The sequence below is a fragment of the Mustelus asterias genome, unplaced genomic scaffold (genome assembly GCF_964213995.1).
Source record: "Mustelus asterias unplaced genomic scaffold, sMusAst1.hap1.1 HAP1_SCAFFOLD_1776, whole genome shotgun sequence".
NCBI lineage: Eukaryota > Metazoa > Chordata > Chondrichthyes > Carcharhiniformes > Triakidae > Mustelus > Mustelus asterias.
Genome location: NW_027591721.1, coordinates 1 through 24,151, shown reverse-complemented (window position 1 = coordinate 24,151; position 24,151 = coordinate 1). Strand labels below are relative to the sequence as shown.

General features: G+C 50.9%; 1 protein-coding gene across 1 annotated transcript in view; it reads left to right on the top strand.

The window, feature by feature from the left end:
* Nucleotides 1-24,056, top strand: part of LOC144488690 (formin-like protein 3) — a gene marked incomplete at its 3' end in the record, with an annotated part of 72,829 nt that extends 48,773 nt beyond the window's left edge. Inside the window, exons 11-17 of the mRNA XM_078206779.1 lie at nt 1,811-1,921; nt 3,856-4,005; nt 6,921-7,022; nt 7,604-7,859; nt 9,657-9,749; nt 12,538-12,662; nt 23,854-24,056. Of these exons, the coding sequence (XP_078062905.1) occupies nt 1,811-1,921; nt 3,856-4,005; nt 6,921-7,022; nt 7,604-7,859; nt 9,657-9,749; nt 12,538-12,662; nt 23,854-24,056 (1,040 nt within the window). The remainder of the gene's footprint in view (nt 1-1,810; nt 1,922-3,855; nt 4,006-6,920; nt 7,023-7,603; nt 7,860-9,656; nt 9,750-12,537; nt 12,663-23,853) is intronic.
* Nucleotides 24,057-24,151: the final 95 nt, after the last annotated feature.

Here is a 24,151-nt window from a genome sequence, read left to right as displayed (position 1 = left end):
CTGTTGACGCTACGCCATTGATTGCCTGCTGCGTGTTTGCCACGAGCAGGCTCAGTGGACGTACCCTGTGGGTTCATTGCGTTCACATACACTCAGCGGGCAGGTGAGGCTGGAAAGATGGCATTGCCCAAGCCCCCTCAGGCCTTTGGCACTGCTTTGCCACCTACTCTAGGCACTGGACGCTCACAAAACCATCTTTGCGGGGCTGGTAGCATTGGAAACCTCTCGAGGAAGATGATGAAGGGGCTGAGGGTCTTGCTTTTTTCCAGTGGCAAGTGGAATAAAGGGAATGGGGTGGATGAGAGATCATCGAATGGTTCCAGAACAGAAAGAAACCATCCAGATTGTTGTGCCCTTCATCTGTCCAGTCCAGAGAGTTGGGCCTCAGGGTTGTTATATATTTAAAAGGGTTGCAGGCTCAAAGAACTGATCATGCGACTTGGTAGCAATGTCAGTAGGGTGCGTGCTCAGGCTGAATGTTTCACTTTCAGTTTTGTCTTCTGATGCAGAGCAGAGAGCAGCACCTCAATAAAACCTGCTGGGTGTTAGTTTGAATTTACGTGTGCAGACCAAGTCTTTTCTTTTTCGGTTAAAACCCACAGCCCCTAACAGAGTTGGGTCGTTACAAGAGGTTTGCAAACCATCGGCACGGGATTTACAAATCTGTGGATTGAATCATAGAATGAGGCAGGACAGAAGGAGGCTAATTAGACTCACCTCTCTGTCCTTTTGCCAGTTCCACTTCAAGTATTTACCGATTGAATTATCCGTTTACAGTTGAATCTGCTTTCCATCAGCGTTTTGGGCGCACTGCACTGTCAGAGATTCCGATGCACTGGCCGAAATTGTCATAACGTCCTTTGCCCACTGTTCTTGGCGGGGGGGGGGCGATAGGCTTGACAAAATCTCTCAGCTTCTTCTCATAGAGTCATGGAGGTTTCCAACATGGAAACAGGCCCTTCGGCCCAACTTGTCCATGCCGCCTTTTTTTTAAAACCCCGAAGCTAGTCCCAATTGCCCGCGTTTGGCCCATATCCCTCTATACCCATCTTACCCATGTAACTGTCTAAACGCTTTTCAAAAGACAAAATTGTACCCGCCTCTACTACTGCCTCTGGCAGCTTGTTCCAGACACTCACCACCCTCTGTGTGAAAAAATTGCCCTTTTGGACCCTTTTGTATCTCTCTCCTCTCACCTTAAACCTATGCCCTCTAATTTTAGACTCCCCTACCTTTGGGAAAAGATATTGACGATCTAGCTGATCTGAGCCCCTCATTATTTTACAGACCTCTATAAGATCACCCCTCAGCCTTCTACACTCCAGAGAAAAAAGTCCCAGTCTATCCAGCCTCTCCTTATAACTCAAACAATCAAGTCCCTGGTAGCATAGAAACATAGAAACCCTACAGTGCAGAAGGAGGCCATTCGGCCCATCGAGTCTGCACCGACCACAATCCCACCCAGGCCCTACCCCCACATATTTACCCACTAATCCCTCGAACCTACGCATCCCAGGACACTAAGGGGCAATTTTAGCATGGCCAATCAACCTAACCCGCACATCTTTGGACTGTGGGAGGAAACCGGAGCACCCGGAGGAAACCCACGCAGACACGAGGAGAATGTGCAAACTCCACACAGACAGTGACCCGAGCCAGGAATCGAACCCAGGACCCTGGAGCTGTGAAGCAGCAGTGCTAACCACTGTGCTACCGTAGCATCCTAGTAAATCTTTTCTGCACTCTTTCTAGTTTAATAATATCCTTTCTATGACAGAGTGATCAGAACTGTACTCCTTCCTCTTGCTAGGTGGCATGCATGCAGTTCATCAACATCGTGGTCCATTCTGTGGAAGACATGAATTTCCGGGTCCACTTGCAGTTTGAGTTCACAAAGCTGGGCCTGGACGAATTCCTGGAGGTAAGTGTGAGAACGGCACTCGGGAGAAGCAGTCTCAATCATCGCAGCGCCAGTTGAGGGGAGATTCCAAAAGCCAATTGAAGGCCCCTCGCGCATTTAAATGTCCTTTAAATACATTCTGGGGTGTGGGCATCACTGGTCAGGCTGGTATTTATTACCCGTCCTGAATTAGATTTGATTTGATTTATTATTGTCACATGTATTGGGATACAGTGAAAAGTATTGTTTCTTGTGCGCTATACAGACAAAGCATACCGTTCATAGAGTACATAGGGGAGAAGGAGAGGAGAGGGTGCAGAATATAGTGTTACTGTTACAGATAGGGTGTAGAGAAAGATCAACTTAATATTTGATTTGATTTATTATTGTCACATGTATTGGGATACAGTGAAAAGTATTGTTTCTTGCGCACTATACAGACAAAGCATACCGTTCATAGAGTACACAGGGGAGAAGGAAAGGAGAGAGTGCAGAATGTAGTGTTACAGTCATAGCTAGGGTGTAGAGAAAGATCAGCTTAATATAAGGTAGGTCCATTCAAAAGTCTGACAGCAGCAGGGAAGAAGCTGTTCGTGAGTCGGTTGTTATGTCCAATTGCCCCTTAACCAGGTGGTGAGATGTTTCAATGGGCAGTTGAGAGTCAACCACATTGCTGTGGCTCTGGAATCACATGGAGTGCAGACCGGGTAAGGATGGCAGATTTCCTTCCCTAAAGGACATTAGTGAACCAGATGGGTTTTTGGGATAATCATGATCATTAGTAATAAAACTAGCATTTTACCCCAAGTTCATTAATATATTAAAGTAAATAGACTCAACTGGGGTCACCACCCTGGGGCGGCATGGTGGCACAGTGGTTAGCACTGCTGCCTCACAGTGCCAGGGACCTGGGGTCGATTCCCGGGTTGGGAACTCCACACTGTCTGTGTGGAGTTTGCACGTTCTCCCTGTGTCTGCGTGGGTTTCCTCCGGGTGCTCCGGTTTCCTAACTTACACATCTTTGGACACTGTTGGAGGAAACTGGAGCACCCAGAGGAAACCCACACTGACATGAGGAGAACGTGCAAACTCCACATGCAGTCACCCGAGGCCGGAATTGAACCTGGGTCTCTGGCGCTCTGAGGCGGCAGTGCTAACCACTGTGCCACCCTGCTTGAAACTCAATCACTTTGGAGGTTAAATACAGACTGTAATCATAGAGTCACAGAGGTTTACAGCATGGAAACAGGTCCTTCGGCCCAACTTGTCCATGCTGCCCTTTTTTTTAAAAACCCTAACCCAATTGCCATCGCTTGGCCCATACCCATCTTATCCATGTAACTGTCTAAACACTTTTAAAAGACAAAATTGTACCCGCCTCTACTACTGCCTCTGGCAGCCTGTTCCAGACACTCACCACCCTGTGTGTGAATCCATTGCCCCTCTGGACCCTTTTGTATCTCTCCCCCTCTAGTTTTAGACTCTCCTACCTTTGGGAAAAGATATTGACTATCTAGCTGATCTGTGCCCCTCATTATTTTATAGACCTCGATAAGATCACCCCTCAGCCTCCTACGCTCCAGAGAAAAAAGTCCCAGTCTATCCAGCCTCTCCCTATAACTCAAACCATCAAGTCTCGGTCGCATCCTAGTAAATCTTTTCTGCACTCTTCCTAGTTTAATAATATCCTTTCTATAATAGGGTGACCAGAACTGTACACAGTATTCCAAGTGTGGCCTTACCAATGTCTTGTACAACTTCAACAAGACGTCCCAACTCCTGTATTCTGACCAATGAAACCAAGCATGCTGAATGCCTTCTTCACCACTCTGTCCACCTGTGACTCCACTTTCAAGGAGCTATGAACATGTACCCCTAGATCTCTTTGTTCTGTAACTCTCCCCAACGCCCTACCATTAACCGAGTAATGATGACAATATTTCATTTCTTTTCAGAAATCCAAGCACACGGAAAGTGACAAACTCCAGGTCCAGATCCAGGCCTACCTGGATAACGTGTTCGATGTGGGAGGCCTACTTGAGGATGCCGAGACCAAAAACGCAGCCCTGGAGAAAGTGGATGAACTGGAAGAGCACTTGTCGCATGTGAGTACATGGCTTGTAAAATCAGGCTTTCCCAGCCGATTGTTCTTAAGGGCTGATTATTCACTATAACAGAGTGTGTGTTACCTTAGACTGAACAGGTCCAGTATTGAGGAGTCTGTCACTGGGGACTGCATGTGAAGGGTTTATATACTGGACATCCGGGACAGTGAGGGGGTAGGGGAAAGGGATTGTGTACTCCACGAGCAGTCATTACTTAGGGCGGCATGGTGGCACAGTGCTTAGCGCTGCTGCCTCACAGCGCCAGGGACCTGGGTTCGATTCCCGGCTTGGGTCACTGTCTGTGCGGAGTCTGCGCGTTCTCCCCGTGTCTGTGTGGGTTTCCTCCGGATGCTCTGGTTTCCTCCCACAGTCTGAAAGATGTGCAGGTTAGGTGGATTGGCCATGCTAAATTGCCCCTTAGTGTCCAAAGATGTGCAGGTTAGGTGGATTGGCCATGCTAAATTGTCCCTTAGTGTTCAAAGATGTGCAGGTTAGGTGGATTGGCCGTGTTAAATTGCCCCTTCGTGTCCAAAGATGTGCAGGTTAGGTGGATTGGCCGTGTTAAATTGCCCCTTAGTGTCCAAAGATGTGTAGGTTAAGTGGATTGGCCATGCTAAATTGCCCCTTAGTTTCAGGGGAATTGCAAGATAAATACGTGGGGTTACGGGGATAGGGCCTGTGGTCGGTGCAGACTCGGTGGGCTGACTGGCCTCCCTCTGCACCGTAGGAATTCTATGATTACGTTGGGACCTTATTTTTCAAACTAAAATGGGTGCTGGAGAAAGTACTGGAGCAAATATTGGGATAGTGCTTGTCTCATGAACCAGGAACTCTAACTGGCTGAAGATGCATCCATCATTTTATCTGTCTTGGACAGAATGTATGTAAGCGTGTTCCTACTCTTAGACTAAGTGTCTCAATTAAATCCAGCAGCAAGCCTTTTGTGAGTTTAAAAATAAAGAAGATTATTTATTATCACACACTTACCCTGAAATGATGCACTGTTTCACTCACTCATCCCGCACACACTCTCACGGACACAAAGGTTAGGTACAGATGAAAGTAATATACAGTTATTGCTCATAATGATCTGAGTCTCTTTTGTGGCAGGCCTGTAGTTTCTTGGATGAAACTGATGCGTTTAAAGTTGAAGCAAAGTATTCTCAGCAGGCTGCTAAGTTTCTAGTAGTCAAACTTGAATTGGAACATTTTGTGGAACCCTTCTCGCTCTATTGTTATCCCCCACTTGCCTGCTATTGCTGTTTGTTATGTTGGCTGACTGCTGAGTTGCAGTTAGTTCAATGGATTTTCATGGAATTCTGTCCGCAAACAGTGTGCTGCTGGTTTTCAAAGCAGACAACAAAATTGTCCCCTCGCCGTGTGACTTCCACAAATTCCAAGTCCCTTAAACAAAGGGTGATGTGTATGTTGATTCCAAATATCCTGTGTTGTCGTTTAATACCTTGAGATTTGCCCAGTCCGGTTTGCATGAGGGAAACTAACATAATACAATGCAAGGTTGATAGAATCCATTCACATTCATCTTACACACATTGATTTTGAAGTTCGCTTCAGTCCAGGGTGAAACAGTGTCAGGTTAGCTGCAATTCTATCGTTCTTTTTTGCCAATCCATCCTTAAGCAAGGGGATGTGTAAATTCCCCGGATGGCTGTGAATAGACTGTTGCAATTGTGCAGGGTGTTGGTGAGGCCACATCTGGAGTATTGTGTCCAGTTTTGGTCCCCTTATCTGAGGAAGGATGTGGGTGGGATTGGAGGCCGTTCAGAGGAGATTCACCAGATTGATTCCGGGGATGAAAGGGTTGACGTATGAGGAGAGATTAAACAGTTTGGGGTTTGTACTCGCTGGAATTTAGAAGGATGAGGGGGGATCTGATCGAGGGATATGGGATTGATGAAGTAAATGTGGACCAAATGTTTCCTCTTGTGGGGCAATCTCGAACACGAGGTCACAGGTATAGGTCGAGAGGCGGTAGATTTAAAACTGAGATGAGGAGGAACTACTTCTCGCAGAGGGGGGTGAATTTGTGTAACTCGCTGCCCCAGAGCGCGGTGGAGTCTGAATCATTGACTGGTTTCAAGAGGAAGATAGATATGTTTCTAATAGAAAACGGCACAGTGGTTAGCACTGCTGCCTCACAGCGCCAGGAACCCGGGTTCGATTCCCGGCTTGGGTCACTGTCTGTGCGGAGTTTGCACATTCTCCCCGTGTCTGCGTGGGTTTCCTCCAGGTGCTCCAGTTTCCTCCCACAGTCCAAAGACGTGCTGGTTAGGTTGATTGGCCGTGCTAAATTGCCCCTGGTGTCAGGGGGATTAGCAGGGTAAATATGTAGGGTTACGGGAATAGGGTGGGATTGTGGTCGGTGCAGACTTGATGGGCTGAATGACCTCCTACACTGCAGGAATTCTAAAACAGGTTAAAGAAATATGGGGAACAGGCAGGGAGCTGGATTTCAGGGAGAGATCAGCCATGATCTGATTGAATGGCGGAGCAGGCTCGAAGGGCTGAATTTGCCAACTTCTGCTCCTAATCCTATGTTCCTATGAAAGTCCATATTTAATTAGGTATGCGCTTGAGACTTTGGACTGTCTGAAGCTCATAATGCCAAGGCGTCACATGATTCACAGCAGCCATTTTAATAGTCTGCGTCTCCATCTTTTTGATTGAAAATTCATAACACACTAGGCCGTGACAAACCTTACTGAAAAATACATATCCCTGGGTTATTAGTTTTGGGTAGGCCGCACTTTGTGAGCTGCCGCACAACGCTAAGGCATTGGGGTTCCAAATCCTTTGCTGTGAATGTCGCTTCATGAACTTCTCTGGAAAGAGACAAGCGTTACGGGTTCTCGATGACTGAAACATGAAACTATCCTTCTTTTCCCCCGTTCCAGTTATCGGAGAGGCTCCAGGACTTGGAAAACGAAAACATGATGAGGGTAGCCGAACTGGAAAAGCAGCTACTGCATCGAGATAACGAACTGGAAACGATAAAGGTAAGAGAGGCAACTGCTGTCCACTTTAAAGAGGGGATGGAGTGACGACAGTTCCCACTTAACAGTTTTCAATTAGGGTAATGGGCAAAAGTGGCAGGGAAATATGAAGCGGCCTACTTAATGGAATGATTCACTTAGCTCGATAATTTCTCTTGAGCCTTTAACGCGTCCCTATGCTGTAAATGTACTTTAGGCGCTAGGCCCCAGAAAAATCTGGAGCCCTGAGATAATTCCCCTTTTATTTTGCCTCGATTAACTTTGATGCAAATTCTCTGCTGTACTCCGAAATCAGTCAAATACTGAAGACGATTTGAGCGCACTTAACCAGAAGGAAGGTTGAGGAGGCGACTGCTCCCAAGCCTTTCAGTTGCCATCTCTTTAAAACTGAAAACTCTGCAGCAGGCTTTGGCGATGGTTGTAGGCCCGGTTGCTGACTTCGACCACCCTGCCTAGCCGGTTGGAGGAGAATGCATGTGGGCGTGGCCCGCTCTCCGCTTAAAACATGTTTAAGCTCGTTGGCGAGCAGTGCCATCGCGCGCTATTTGACTTGCCAACCATGCCGCCATTTTGTGCCCCGACAGGAGACGTACAAGGATGCCAGCAGCCAGGTGCACACGTTGCGGAAGATGATCAAGGAGAAAGAGGAGGCGCTCCAGCGGCAGTTCCACCTGGGAAAACAGCTGACGGATCTGCAGCATGGCCCCGCCGGCGATTGCCCCGATGGCAATCTCTCTGTGTTGTCCCGAACTGCCGTGAGTCTGGAGCCAATCCAAAGCATCCCTTCAACACCGACACCGCCAACCCCTCCTCCTCCGCCCCCCGCTCCGCCGTTACCAGGTAAAAATTACGCTTCTCCTCACACCCTTCAGAGGTAAAGAGGGCAGGGGTGAGGGGAGGGGGGGGGAGCAGGGGCATTCACACAAATAGTTGGGATGGAAGTGCGGGAGGCAGAGAACCACAGACCCATAGAATCCCAGCGGGGCAGAAAGAGGCCACTCGGCCCATCGAGTCTGCAGCGACTCTCTGAAAGAACATTCCACACAGCCCCCACCCCCGTACCCTGCGCAGCTACCATGGCTATTTCATGAAAAGATCCAAGATGGAGAAGGGAGTTAGAGGTACCCGTGTCTATTCTGGCCTTTTGCTGGTCAGTAACAAGGCCAAACGGCCCTTCGTCCACTCTCAAAATGGCACTCGCGTCCAATTGACATTAATAGGCCACGAATCAAACGGTATGCTTTGTCTGTATAGCGCGCAAGAAACAATACTTTTCACTGTATCCCAATACATGTGACAATAATAAATCAAATCAAATCCTTCTCCCCGATGTACTCTATGAACGATATGCTTTGTCTGTATAGAGTACATAGGGGAGAAGGAAAGGAGAGGGTGCAGAATATAGTGTTACAGTCACAGCTCGGGTGTAGAGAAAGATCAGCTTAATGTGAGGTAGGTCCATTCAGGAGTCTGACAGCAGCAGGGAAGAAGCTGTTCTTGAGTTGGTTGGTACGTGACCTCAGACTTGCATATCTTTTTCCCGATGGAAGAAGGTGGAAGAGAGAATGTCCGGGGTGCGTGGGGTTCTTAATTATGCTGGCTGCTTTTCCGAGGCAGCGGGAAGTGTAGACAGAGTCAATGGATGGGAGGCTGGTTTGCGTGATGGGACTGGGCTACATTCATGACCTTTTGTAGTTCCTTGCGGTCTTGGGCAGAGCAGGAACCATACCAAGCTGTGATACAACCAGAAAGAATGCTTTCTATGGTGCATCTGTAAAAGTTGGTGAGAGTCGTAGCTGACATGCCAAATTTCCTTAGTCTTCTGGGAAAGTAGAGGCGTTGGTGGGCTTTCTTAACTATTGCGTCGGTGTGGAGGGACCAGGACAGGTTGTTGGTGATCTGAACACCTGAGAATTTGAAGCTCTCGACCATATCTACTTCATCCCCATTCATGGATTGGGGAAGGCGATGGCCAAGTGGCATCATCTCTCGACTATTAATGCAGAAACGCAGCTAATGTTCTGGGGACCGGGGTTCGAATCCCACCACGGCAGATGGTGAAATTTGAATTCAATAAAAAATATCTGGAATTAAGAATCTACTGATGACCCATTGTGGGAAAAACCCATCTGGTTCCTTTTAGAGAAGGAAATCTGCCGTCCTTACCCGGTCTGGCCTACATGTGACTCCAGAGCCACAGAAATGTGGTTGACTCTCAACTGCCCTCGGGGAACTATCATAGAATCATAGAAACCCTACAGTGCAGAAGGAGGCCATTCGGCCCATCGAGTCTGCACCGACCACAATCCCACCCGGGCCCTACCCGCTAGGGATGGGCAATAAATGCTGGCCCAGCCAGCGATGCCCATGTCCCATGAATGTACAAGAAATGTAGACAGGGGCACGGCCTCCACTACCACTCCCCTATCTCCAGCGTCATTACGTGGCACTGATGTGCCTTTGGTCAGCTCTCTTCACGTTCAGTCTCACCCCACTGGGCACAGACGTGAAAGGAAGTCAGCACTGGGGGCACAGCTACACGTTTTGGGCTTGAAATATGAAGCAATGTGAAAGAAAATGTGGATGTATTACCGGGGCGAGTCTGAAGGATTGAATAGTGTTTGTCTTTTCCTGCAGGTTATGGTGCCCCACTGCCACCCCCTCCGCCACCTGCAGCTCCTCCGTTACCCGGCAGTTCTCTCTCGGTTATTCTCAGCCACGGATTGTCAGGTAACCATTCGCGTGTTTTCTCTGGCAATGAGACTGTTTGTCAAAGGGCAATCCCTCACAAAGGCCTAGCACATATAAAGGGGGCAAAATTGACCTGTGTTCACCATCAGCCCAAAGGTATGGTGGGTGCAAAATCTCCCCAGAATCAGGAAGCGAGATCAGTGGCACGGTGGTTAGCACTGCTGCCTCACAGCACCAGGGACCCGGGTTCGATTCCCGGCTTGGGTCACTGTCTGTGTGGAGTTTGCATGTTCCCCCCGTGTCTGCATGGGTTTCCTCCGGGTGCTCCGGTTTCCTCCCACAGTCCAAAGATTTGTAGGTTAGGTGGATTGGCCGTGCGATATTGCCCCTTAGTGCCAGGGGATTAGCAGGGTTAATATGGGGGTAGGGCCTGGGTAGGATTGTGGTCAGTGCAGACTCGATGGGCCAAATGGCCTCCTTCTGCACTGCAGGGATTCTCGAGATCTCCTTTTCTGATTTTCCCCCGCCCCTCACCAGTGATGTAACAAAGGGCGGGAGTCTCATTTAAATATGTTTTAATATGATTAGCGGGCTTTCCAACCCTATGTTCTCCCCACATTTCCTCCAACCCTACACCCCTCCCTATCTCCCCCTCCAGCACCTACAACCTTCCCTATCTCTGTAACCGCCTTCATCCCCTACACTCCCTCCCCATCTCTGTAACCTCCTCCAGCCCCTACACCCCTCCCTATCTCTGTAACCTCCTCCAGCCCCGACACCCCTCCCCATCTCTAATCTCCTCCAGGCCCTACAACCCTCCCTATCTCTGTAACCACCTCCAGCCCCTACACCCCTCCCTATCTCTGTAACCACCTCCAGCCCCTACACCCCTCCCCATCTCTAATCTCCTCCAGCCCCTGCACCCCTCCCTATCTCTGTAACCTCCTCCAGCCCTTACACCCCTCCCTATCTCTGTAACCTCCTCCAGCCCCTACACCCCTCCCTATCTCTGTAACCTCCTCCAGCCCTTACACCCCTCCCTATCTCTGTAACCTCCTCCAGCCCCTACACCCCTCCCTATCTCTGTAACCTCCTCCAGCCCCTACACCCCTCCCTATCTCTGTAACCTCCTCCAGCCCTTACACCCCTCCCTATCTCTGTAACCTCCTCCAGCCCTGATACCCCTCCCTATCTCTGTAACCTCCTCCAGCCCCTACACCCCTCCCTATCTCTGTAACCTCCTCCAGCCCCTACACCCCCTCCCTATCTCTGTAACCTCCTCCAGCCCTTACACCCCTCCCTATCTCTGTAACCTCCTCCAGCCCCTACACCCCTCCCTATTTCTGTAATCTCCTCCAGCCCCTACACCCCTCCCTATCTCTGTAACCTCCTCCAGCCCCTACACCCCTCCCTATCTCTGTAACCTCCTCCAGCCCCTACACCCCTCCCTATCTCTGTAACCTCCTCCAGCCCTTGCACCCCTCCCTATCTCTGTAACCTCCTCCAGCCCCTACACCCCTCCCTATTTCTGTAATCTCCTCCAGCCCCGACACCCCTCCCTATCTCTGTAACCTCCTCCAGCCCTTGCACCCCTCCCTATCTCTGTAACCTCCTCCAGCCCTTGCACCCCTCCCTATCTCTGTAACCTCCTCCAGCCCCTACACCCCTCCCTATCTCTGTAACCCCCTCCAGCCCCTACACCACCTCCCTATCTCTGTAACCTCCTCCAGCCCCTACACCCTCCCTATCTCTGTAACCTCCTCCAGCCCTTGCACCCCTCCCTATCTCTGTAACCTCCTCCAGCCCCTACACCCCTCCCTACCACTGTAATCTCCTTCAGCCCCTACAACCCTCCCTATCTCTGCGACCTCCTCCAGCCCCTACACCCCTCCCTATCTCTGCAACCTCCTCCAGCCCCTACACCCCTCCCTATCTCTGTAACCTCCTCCAGCCCTTGCACCCCTCCCTATCTCTGTAACCTCCTCCAGCCCCTACACCCCTCCCTATCTCTGTAACCTCCTCCAGCCCTTGCACCCCTCCCTATCTCTGTAACCTCCTCCAGCCCCTACACCCCTCCCTACCACTGTAATCTCCTTCAGCCCCTACAACCCTCCCTATCTCTGCAACCTCCTCCAGCCCCTACACCCCTCCCTATCTCTGCAACCTCCTCCAGCCCCTACACCCCCTCCCTATCTCTGTAACCTCCTCCAGCCCCTACACCCCTCCCTATCTCTGCAACCTCCTCCAGCCCCTACACCCCCTCCCTATCTCTGTAACCTCCTCCAGCCCCCCTACACCCCCTCCCTATCTCTGTAACCTCCTCCAGCCCCCCTACACCCCCTCCCTATCTCTGTAACCTCCTCCAGCCCCTACACCCCCTCCCTATCTCTGTAACCTCCTCCAGCCCCTTCATCAGCTGCCTGGCGCTCTGAGGTAGCAGTGCTAACGACTGTGCCGCCCCAAGCCATAGCTGTGGTGAGACTCGGAAAAACATGGCTGACGTTGACTGGGGAGGCAATGTGAAGGGGCAGCAGCTGATGAAGGGAGATTGAGAAGGGTTGAGTGCAAGTGTCCGAGCGTCACTCCTTCCACCTCACTTCAACATCTTAACTTGGTGACATTGCAGTCCACCTCGTCTAGGCCGCCTTCACCCCCTCCAGACCCGAGTACCCACCGAATGCCCGGAATCTCGAGTATGGGTCTCCAGTTGCAGCGAGTGTCTGGAGTGGGGTTCGAGGGCCGCAACCCCTCGAGGCGCAGGGTTCTTTGCCCCCTCTCACTCACGTGGTGAACCTGAGGCCTAAAACTCTTTCTTGTCTCCTTTCAGCCATCCGGATAAAGAAACCAATTAAAACAAAATATCGGTTACCCGTATTTAATTGGATGGCTCTGAAACCCAATCAGATCAATGGGACGGTCTTCACGGAAATTGATGACGAGAAAATCTTGGAGGTAAGCCGCGTGACGGACCTGTGCATTTCTGCCCACTCCTTGGCCTCAAACAAGAGTGCACCAAGCAGCCGTCCGGCAAGAGCGCGAACGAACTGATCGATAATCGGAGCAGGAGTAGGCCATTCGGCCCTTCGAGCCTGCACCGCCATTCAATATGACCATGGCTAATCATGCACTTTCAGTATCTCACTCCCGCTTTCTCTCCATACCCGCTTCATCCCTTTAGCTGCAAGGGCCACGTCCAGCTCTCTCTTGAACGTATCATAGTTGTGGCCCAGATCCGTATAGGTCATAAAAAGTCATAACAACCTTACAGAGCAGAAGGAGGCCATTCGAGTCTGCACCGACGATAATCCCACCCAGGCCCGATCCCCATAACCCCACGTATTTACCCTGCTAATCTCTCTAACCTCCACATCCTGGGACACTATGGGGCAATTTAGCATGGCCAATCCACCTAACCCACACATCTTTGGACACTAAGGGACAATTTACTGTGGCCAATCCACCTAACCTACACATCTTTGGACACAAAGGGGCAATTTAGCATGGCCAATCCACCTAACCTACACATCTTTGGACACTAAGGGGCAATTTAGCATGGCCAATCCTCCTAACCTGCACATTTTTGGGGACTAAGGGACAATTTAGCATGGCCAATCCACCTAACCTGCACATCTTTGGACACTAAGGGGCAATTTAGCATGACCAATCCTCCTAACCTGCACATCTTTGGGGACTAAGGGGCAATTTAGCATGACCAATCCTCCTAACCTGCACACCTTTGGGGACTAAGGGACAATTTAGCATGGCCAATCCACCTAACCTACACATCTTTGGACACTAAGGGGCAATTTAGCATGGCCAATCCTCCTAACCTGCACATTTTTGGGGACTAAGGGACAATTTAGCATGGCCAATCCACCTAACCTGCACATCTTTGGACACTAAGGGGCAATTTAGCATGACCAATCCTCCTAACCTGCACATCTTTGGGGACTAAGGGGCAATTTAGCATGACCAATCCTCCTAACCTGCACATCTTTGGGGACTAAGGGGCAATTTAGCATGGCCAATCCACCTAACCTGCACATCTTTGGACACTAAGGGACAATTTACTGTGGCCAATCCACCTAACCTACACATCATTGGACACAAAGGGGTAATTTAGCATGGCCAATCCACCTAACCGACACATCTTTGGGGACTAAGGGACAATTTAGCATGGCCAATCCACCTAACCTACACATCTTTGGGGACTAAGGGACAATTTAGCATGGCCAATCCACCTAACCTGCACATCTTTGGACACGAAGGGGCAATTTAGCATGGCCAATCCACCTAACCTGCACATCTTTGGACACGAAGGGGCAATTTAGCATGGCCAATCCACCTAACCTGCACATCTTTGGACTGTGGGAGGAAACCGGAACACCCGGAAAAAACCCATGCAGACACGGGGAGAACGTGCAGACTCCACACAGATGGTGACCCAAGCCGGGAATCAAACCTGGGTCCCTGGAGCTGTGAGGCAGCAATGCTAACCATTGTGTCACCGTGCCGCCCATAACTTGTCTGGGCCACAACTTCTCCTCCGCCTGTTCCCCCCCCCCCCGCCCCCTGACCTCCCCTCCCACCTCCTCCCCCAACTAACACTGAACACTGCTCAGTGGCCTGCTTCACTTTGTCTTCCTGGAGTTTCCTCCCACTATTTCAGACTGGGGGCGGTCCCAATCCGCCTTGCTCAGCAGTCCTGGCTCGAACTCCCCACAATCCGAGATCGGTGCGTGCGTGTGTGTGTTTGATGATGATGATGATGATGGCGGGACATTAGCTGCAGACCGGCGTAAGTGCGCACAACATCCAATATGACCACAAGGGGCAGCGTCAAGGGAGGGTAGACAGCGATGCGATTGCCTCCAATTCGGAAAGGTGCTGCAGGTCCATCATCCATGGTCAGGTGGACCCCAGAATGGGTGAAGAGCGAAAACACAGTTGAATTGATTGATTTGATTTATTATTGTCACATGTATTGGGATACAGTGAAAAGTATTGTTCCTTGCACGCTATACAGAAAAGCATACCGTTCATAGAGTACATAGGGGAGAAGGAAAGGAGAGGGTGCAGAATATAGTGTTACAGTCATAGATAGGGTGTAGAGAAAGATCAGCTTAATATTTGATTTATTATTGTCACATGTATTGGGATACAGTGAAATGTATTGTTTCTTGCGCGCTATACAGACAAAGCATACCATTCATAGAGTACAGAGGGGAGAAGGAAAGGCATGTCATCATGGCACAGTGGTTAGCACTGCTGTCTCACAGCGCCAGGGACCCGGGTTCGATTCTGGCTTGGGTCACTGTTTGTGCGGAGTTTGCACGTTCTCCCCGTGTCTGCGTGGGTTTCCTCCGGGTGCTCCGGTTTCCTCCCACAGTCTGAAAGACGTGCGGGTTAGGTGGATTGGCCGTGCTAAATTGACCCTTAGTGTCAGGGTGACTAGCTAGGGTAAATACGTGGGGTTATGGGGACAGGGTCCGGGTGGGATTGTGGTCGGTGCAGACTTGATGGATCAAATATCCTCCTCCTGCACTGTAGGATTCTATGATTCTGTGATTGATATGGTGCAGAATGTAGTGTTACAGTTACAAATAGGGTGTAGAGAAAGATCAGCTTAATATAAGGTTGGACCATTCAAAAGTCTGATGGCAGCAGGGAAGAAGCTGTTCTTGAGTCGGTTGGTACATGTTTTCACACTTTCGTGTCTTTTTCCTGATGGAAGAAGGTGGAAGAGAGAATGTCCAGGGTGCATGGGGTCCTTAATTATGCTGGCTGCTTTTCCGAGGCAGCGGGAAGTGTAGATGGAGTCAATGGATGGGAGGCTGGTTTGCGTGATGGACTGGGCTACATTCACGACCCTTTGTAGCTCCTTGTGGTCTTGGTCAGAGCAGGAGGTGCCATCTACCAGTTTAGCCTGAGGTCTAAACTGGGGAGATTGAAAAACAGGAGCTGGATGGTAGTAATCTCTGGATTACTTCCTGTGCCATGCGCTAGTGAGTTTCGAAGTAGTAGTTTAGTCCAGGTGAATGCGTGACTGGAGGATGGTGCAGGAGGGAGGGCTTTTGATTTCTGGGACATTGGGACCATTCTTGGGGACGGTGGGACCTGTACAAGGTGGATGAGTTGCACCTAAACTGAAATGGAACCATTGTCCTTGCAGGGAGCTTTGCCAGTGCTGCTGGGGAGAGTTTAAACTAACTTGGCGGGGGGTTGGGATCCTGAGAGACGGTACAGCAATGGGGAGGCTTTAGACAGCCAAAATGAGAGGAAATAGCAAGCGAGTCAGGAAGAGATAGAGGTTATCGGCCAGCCAAGGCACGAGGGAGTTTGGCAAGATTAGATGGTATTTATTTTAATGCGAGGAATCTGACAAACAAGGCAGATGAGTTGAGGGCACAAATCGAAACATGGGGAGATGATGGCATCTATGAGAGATGGTGAGAAAGAGGCCGAATTGGCAGCATTTTCACAGGGTGTGTTCATTACAAGGGGGCACAGGTTCAAGGTGAGAGGGGGAAAATTTAAGGGAGATGTGCGGGGGGAAGTTTTTCACACAGAGAGTGGTGGGTGCCTGGAACGCGCTGCCACAGGAGGTGGTGGAAGCAGGTACATTAGCAACATTTAAGAGGCATCTGGATGGGGACATGAATAGGGAGGGAATAGAGGGATACGGACTGAGTAAGGGCAGAAGGGTTTTTTTAGTTTAGAATCATAGCATCCTGACAGTGCAGAAGGAGGCCATTCGGTCCATCGAGTCTGCACCGACCACAATCCCACCCAGGCCCTATTCCCGTAACCCCACACATTTCTCCTGACACTTGGGTCAATTTAGCACGGCCAATCAACCTAACCAGCACATCTTTGGGACTGTGGGAGGAAACCGGAGCACCCGGAGGAAACCCACGCAGACACGGGGAGAACGTGCAAACTTCCCACAGTGACCCGAGGCCGGAATTGAACCCGGGTCCCTGCTGCTGCTAACCACTGTGCCACCGTGCTGCCTTTAGTTAGGGCATCATGATCGGCACAGGCTCTGAGGGCCGAAGGGCCTGTTCCTGTGCTGTACTTTTCTTTGTTCCTTGTTCTCAATATTCCAGGATATAGGATCTTCAGGCGAGACAGGGAAGGAGGTAAAAGAGGAAGGAGTGTCACAATTTTGATCTGGGATCAATTGCGGCAGTCAGGAGGCTTAGAAAGCTCTTTAAATGAAGCTGTGTGGGTAGAACCTAAAAACCAAAAAGGAGCAAACATGGGAGCGTACGATAGGCCCCCTAAATTGCAGCATGCTGCTGTGCAGAGGGACCTGGGTGTCCTTGTGCATGAATCTTAAGGAGTTGGTTTGCAGGTGCAGCAGGTAATTAAGAAGGCAAATGGAATTTTGTCCTTCATTGCTCGAGGGATAGAGTTTAAAAACAGCGAGGTTATGTTGCAGCTGTATAAGGTGCTGGTGAGGCCATACCTGGAGTTACTGTGTACAGTTTTGGTCTCCTTACTTGAGAAAGGATATACTGGCACTGGAGGGGGTACAGAGGAGATTCACTAGGTTGATTCCGGAGTTGAGAGGGCTGGCTTATGAGGAGAGACTGAGTAGACTGGGCTATACTCATTGGAATTCAGAAGAATGAGGGGAGATCTTATTAGATTATCAAGGGAATAGATAAGATAGAAGCAGGGAGGTTGTTTCCACTGGCGGGTGAAACTAGAACTAGGGGGCACGGCCTCAAAATAAGGGGGAGCAGATTTAGGACTGAGTTGAGGAGGAACTTCTTCACCCAAAGGGTTGTGAATCTGTGGAATTCCCTGCCCAGTGAAGCAGTTGAGGCTACCTCATTGAATGTTTTTAAGGCAAGGATAGATAAACTTTTGAACAGAAAAGGAATTAAGGGTTATGGTGAGCGGGCGGGTAAGTGGAGCTGAGTCCACGAAAAGATCAGCCATGATCTTATTGAATGGCGGAGCAGGCTCGAGGGGCCAGATGGCCTACTCCTGCTCCTAGTTCTTATGTTCTAATAGTCCGAGAGAAAGAGAAGAGCAGATATGTCGGCAAATTTCAGAGTCCAAAAGTAATAGAGTAGTGAGAGTGGGGAATTTCAACTTCTCCAACATTAACTGGGGTAGTCATAGTGTGAAAGGTTTAGAGAGAGCAGAATTCTTAAAATGTGTCCAGGAGAACTTTTTAAGCCAGCAGGTAGAACATCCTACAAGAGAGAGGGCAGTTCTGGGCTTAATTTAAGTTAACAAAGCATCAGTGGGGAGCATTTTGCCGACAGCGATCATAACTTAGTTAGATTCAAGATTGTTCTGGAAAAGGACAAGGATGGGCCTGAAATCGAAGTTCTAAACAGGGGGAAAGCTGATTTTAATGAGATCAGAGATGATTTGGTCGGAGTGGGCTGGGAGCAGACACTTTGAGGTATGTCTGTGATGGAACAGTGGGGTGCTTTCAAGAAGGAAGTGGGGAGAGTACAGGGCCAACAAGTTCCAATAAAGAAAAAGGGTGCCACCAACAAATCCAGTGAATCCTGGATATCGAGGGATGTACAGCATTGGATAAAGTGAAAAAAAGAAGGAATATGGCAGACATCGAGGGTACAAAACAACAGAAGCCTTGGAGGGGTATAGAATGTGCAAGAGGGAACTTAAAAAGGCTATTATGATGGGGAAAAAAAGGCACATGAGAGGAATAGGTGGCACAGTGGTTAGCACCGCTGCCTCACAGCGCCAGGGACCCGGGTTCAATTCCAGTCTCGGGTCACTGTCAGTGTGGAGTTTGCACATTCTCCCCGTGTCTGCGTGGGTTTCCTCCGGGTGCTCCGGTTTCCTCCCCACAGTCCAAAGATGTGCAGGTTCAGTGGATTGGCCGTGCTAAGTTGCCCCTTAGTGTCAGGGGGATCAGCGGAGTAAATATGTGGGGTTACGGGGGTAGGGTCTGGGTGGGATTGTGGGTCGGTACAGACTTGATGGGCCGAATGGCCGCCTCCTGCATTCGACACTGGCAGGTAAAATAAAGGAAAATCCCTTAAGTTGTTTTACAAGTATATTAAGGGTAAAAGAATAACATGGGAAAGAGTGGGGCCCATTAAGGACCACAGTGGAAATGTAGATGTGGCGCCAGAGGACATTGGCAAGGTTCTAATTGAATACTTTGTGTCAGTGTTCACTGGTGAGGGAGACGCTGCGGGGATAGAAATCAGGAAGACGGACTGTGATCCCGTTAAAGAAATGATCGTAGACAGAGAGGAGGGTCTGAGAGGAACGACAGGCTTAAAAGTAGATAAATCTCCAGGGCCAGATGAAATGCATTCCCAGGCTGTTGAATGAGGCAAGGGAGGAAGTAACAGGGGCGCTGGCAATAATTTTCAATTCCTCTCCGGCCTACAGGAGAGGTGCTGGAGGACAGCCAATGTGTAGCATTATTCAGGAAGGGATAAACCAGGAAATTACAGGCTGTCTCACATCAGTGGTGGGAAAACTATTGGAAGCAATTCTGAGAAACAGAATGAATCTGCATTTCGAGAGGCTGGGATTAATTAAGAATAGTAGTTTTGTTAAGAGGAGGTCAGATCTAACCACCTTGATTAAATGTTTTGAAGAGCTGACCTTGTGTATAGATGAGGGCAATGCATTTTGACGCAGTATCATAGAATCCCGACAGTACAGAAGGAGGCCATTCGGCCCATCGAGTCTGCACCGACCACAATCCCACCCTGTTCCCTTAACCCCGTGCATTTACTCTACTAATCCCCCTGACACTAGGGTTAATTTAGCATGGCCAATCCACCTAACCGGCACATCTTTGGACTGTGGGAGGAAACAGGAGCACCCGGAGGAAGCCCACGCAGACACGGGGGGAATGTGCAAACTCCACACAGACAGTCACCCGAGGCCGGAATTGAACCCGGGTCCCTGGCGCTGTGAGGCAGTAGTGCTAACCACTGTGCCGCCGTACCGCCCCATAGTGGCACAGTCTTCTTGGATTTCAGGAAGGCTTTTGACAAGGTCCCGCACGGGAGACTGATAGCGAAGGTAAGAGCCCTTGGGATCCAAGGAAATTTGGCAAATTGGATCCAGAATTGGTTGAGTGGCAGGAAGCAGAGGATGATGGTCGAGGGGTTTTTTTTTCGGACTGGAAGACTGAGTCCAGTGAGGTCCCACAAGTGGCAGTGTTGGGGCCCTTGCTGTTTGTGGTTTATATAAATGATTTAGACTTGAATGCAGGACGGTCGATCAGTAAGTTTGTGGATGATATGAAAATTGGTGGGGTGGTAAATAGTGAGGATAGCCTTAGATTACAGGAGGATATAGACGGGCTGGTCAGATGGGCTAATCAGTAGAAAATGGGATTAAATCCAGATGAGTGTGAGGTGATGCACTTGGGCAGGACAAACGAGACATCATGAACGGCAAGACCCTGGGAAGCACCGAGGATCAGAGGGACCTTGGTTTGCATGTACACCGGTCCCTCTGGGCAGCAGGACAGGTGGATAAACTGGGTAAGAAGGCATATGGTATACTTGCCTTTATTAGCCGAGAAATAGAGTTTAAGAGCAGTGAGGTTATTCCGGAACTGTCTGAAACGTTGGTTAGGCCACAGCTAGAATATTATGTGCAGTTCTGGAACCCACATTATCGGAGGGAGGTGATAGCAATGGAAAGGGTGCAGAGGAGATTTACCAGGATGTTTCCTGGGCTGGAGAGTTTTAGCTCTGGAGAGAGATTGGATAGACTGGTTTTCCTTAGAACAGAGGAGACTGAGGGGGGGTGGTGTGATTGAGATGGAGAAAATATGAGGGATATAGATAGAGTAGACAGGAAGAAACTTTTCCTCTTAGTGGAGGGATCAATGATCAGGGGGCATAGATTTAAGGTAAGGGACAGGAGGTTTAGAGGGGATGTGAGGAAAAGCTTTTTCACCCAGAGGGTGGTGGGAGTCTGGAACTCACTGCCTGAAAGGATTTGATTTGATCTGATTTGATTTATTATTGTCACATGTATTGGGATACAGTGAAAAGTATTGTTTCTTGCATGCTATACAGACAAAGCATACCGTACATAGAGTACATAGGGGAGAAGGAAAGGAGAAAGTGCAGAATGTAGTGTTACAGTCATAGCTAGGGTGTAGAGAAAGGTATGTCCATTCAAAAGTCTGACGGCAGCAGGGAAGAAGCTGTTCTTGAGTCGGTTGGTACGTGATCTCAGACTTTTGTATCTTTTTCCCGACGGAAGAAGGTGGAAGAGAGAATGTCCGTGGTGTGTGGGGTCCTTAATTATGCTGACTGCTTTGCCGAAGCATTGGGAAGTGTAGACGGAGTCAATGGATGGGAGGCTGGTTTGACTGATGGGACTGGCTGGTGGAGGTATGCACCCTCATAACATTGAAGAAGTATTTAGATGTGCACTTGCAATGCCGAGGCATACAAGGCTACGGGCCAAGTGCTGGAAAATGGGATTGGAATAATTAGGTGGTTTGTCTTTGTCCAGCGCAGACACGGTGGGCCGAATGGCCTTTTACTGTGCTGTATACCTCTATGACTATGACAAAGATGGCTTCCCCACCAGGGCATTCATGCTGGGAATTGGAGCAAGTCCCAGTAAGGCAAGTTTCCAAATTACCTCATGGAGCCAGGAGGGATCCTGGGTAGCTTGGACCTGCCTTACCCAGGGGCCTCCCCGCCACCCCCCCCCCCCCCCCCCGCCCCTCCTCAAACCCTGATCACGATCCCCTCTTTGCCCCTCACCGCTGATCGGACAGCTGGGGGCCTTTTCCCCCGGTGATGGCCTCCTGCTGCCTGGATTCCTGTTTCCACCTGCAGGCCAGACAGTCATTCCTGTCAGGTTCGGGTCAGGGGTCAGAATGGTTCAATGAGGCCACAGGATGTCGACATCCCACAAGATCTCGTCCCCTCCACTTGTGCACTCCGATCCTGCCTGGGCTGAGAAACCCAGGCCCGTGTGCCTGCAATTGTATCGTGAGCTGCTCGAATTGCGCATTGGTCCATGCCAACAACACGCACCCATCAGGCCTTTGGTGGAGGTTAGCACTCCCCTCGTTTTTGGCTGCCATGTCTGTTCTCCTTTAATCATCAGTCCTTTATCCACCTGCCTACCAAGTTTCTCTTTCTGAAGCCCAGCTCCAGAGCAACCTCCAATTCTATCACAAAAGACCACCTCCCTCCTGTTGAGGCTTTACTCTTGCAACTCTCCCCATTCCCAGTGCCAGACTTGGTCCCTCCCACCCAAGCTGTGTTCCCTGTACGCTCCCCGCCCACCCCCACCGCCCCCCCCCCCACCCCCCAGGCCTCAAACCGAGTGTTCCCTACCCCCCCTCCCCCTTACCTCACAGTTGCAGTCCCAGTACCAGGCGAGTCAGGATAGTTGCTCTCCATCACAACAAGAGGCATTGGCCCACAAGAAAGGCCCCCGACTGCTCACTCCCACTGCCAGCTCTCCCCAGCCCAGACCTCGTCACTCCTGTACCCTCCTCCAGCGAGCGTGTGAGAGAGATGGAGAGAGAGGATAGGTGTACGTTGGAGAAATGCAACGGGGGGAAGAGTGACCTTCAGAAAGAAGGAGATGTAGGGTGGAGTCAAACAGAGGGGAGAGAGAGAGAGAGGGGAGAGAGAGAGAGAGAGGGGAGAGAGAGAGAGAGGAGAGAGGGGAGAGAGAGAGAGAGAGAGGGTAGAGAGAGAGAGAGGGTAGAGAGAGAGAGGGTAGAGAGAGAGAGAGGGTAGAGAGAGGGTAGAGAGAGAGAGAGGGTAGAGAGAGAGAGAGGGTAGAGAGAGAGAGAGAGGGGAGAGAGAGAGGGAAGAGAGAGAGAGAGGGAGAAAGGGTAGAGACAGAGAGAGAGGGTAGAGAGAGAGAGGGTAGAGGGAGAGAGAATGGGAGAAGGGACAGTGGGGAGATAGGGACGGGGGAGAGAGAGTGTGGGGGGGGGGAGAGCGAGTGTCGGGGGGGGGGAGAGGGAGTGTGAGGGGGGGAGAGGGAATGTGAGGGGGGGGAGGGAGTGTGAGGGGGGGAGAGGGAGTGTGAGGGGGGGAGAGGGAGTGTGAAGGGGGGAGAGGGAGTGTGAGGGGGGGAGAGGGAGTGTGAGGGGGGGAGAGGGAGTGTGAGGGGGGGAGAGGGAGTGTGAGGGGGGGAGAGGGAGTGTGAGGGGGGGAGAGGGAGTGTGAGGGGGGGAGAGGGAAGGTGAGGGGGGGAGAGGGAGTGTGAGGGGGGGAGAGGGAGTGTGAAGGGGGGAGAGGGAGTGTGAGGGGGGGAGAGGGAGTGTGAGGGGGGAGAGGGAGTGTGAGGGGGGGAGAGGGAGTGTGAGGGGGGAGAGGGAGTGTGAGGGGGGGAGAGGGCGTGTGGGGGAGTGTGGGGGGGGGGAGAGGGAGTGTGGGGGGGGAGAGGGAGTGTGGGGGGGGGAGAGGGAGTGTGGGGGGGGGAGAGGGAGTGTGGGGGGGGAGTGTGGGGGGGGGTGAGGGAGTGTGGGGGGGGGGAGAGGGAGTGTGGGGGGGGGGAGAGGGAGTGTGGGGGGGGGAGAGGGAGTGTGGGGGGGGGAGAGGGAGTGTGGGGGGGGGAGAGGGAGTGTGGGGGGGGGAGAGGGAATGTGGGGGGGGAGAGGGAGTGTAGGGGGGGAGAGGGAGTGTGGGGAGGGAGAGGGAGTGTGGGGGGGGAGAGGGAGTGTGGGGGGGGAGAGGGAGTTTGGGGGGGGGAGAGTGGGAGTTTGGGGGGGGGAGAGGGAGTGTGGGGGGGGGGGAGAGGGAGTGTGGGGAGGGAGAGGGAGTGTGGGGGGGAGAGGGAGTTTGGGGGGGGGAGAGGGAGTGTGGGGAGGGAGAGGGAGTGTGAGGGGGGAGAGGGAGTGTGGGGGGGAGAGGGGGGAGGGAGATGTGGGGGTGGAGAGAAAGAGGGGAGAGTGAGTGCGTGAGTAGAGGGAGAAGGGGAGAGGGAGGGGAGAGAGGAGAAAGGGAAGTGAATGTGAGAGAGAGGTGGCGTGAGAGATAAAATGGAACATGAGTAGAACGGCGGAGATCTGTAAGCAGAGAGAGAGGCATTGTTACAGGGGGGCGGGGGAAGGAATTCCTCTGAACACGGGAGACAGGCAAGTATCAAATAATAATGAAGGTATTTATCCAATCACTTTGTGCTGTAGGAGCTTGACATGGATGAATTTGAAGACCTCTTCAAGACGAAAGCCCAGGGAGCCTCCATTGAAATCTCCTGTCAGAAAAGCAAAAGTGCGCAGAAAGCCCTGAGTAAAGTGACGCTGCTCGATGCCAACCGAGCAAAGAATCTCGCCATTACGCTGCGCAAGGCTGGCAAGACCACTGAAGAGATTTGCAGGGCCATTCAAATGTATGTTGTAACGCCTTCAGACCTCTTTGATTGTGTCACTTGCGTGTGAAGTGTGGGCTGGCTGCTGCGTACATGAATCGTGTTACTGAACCTGT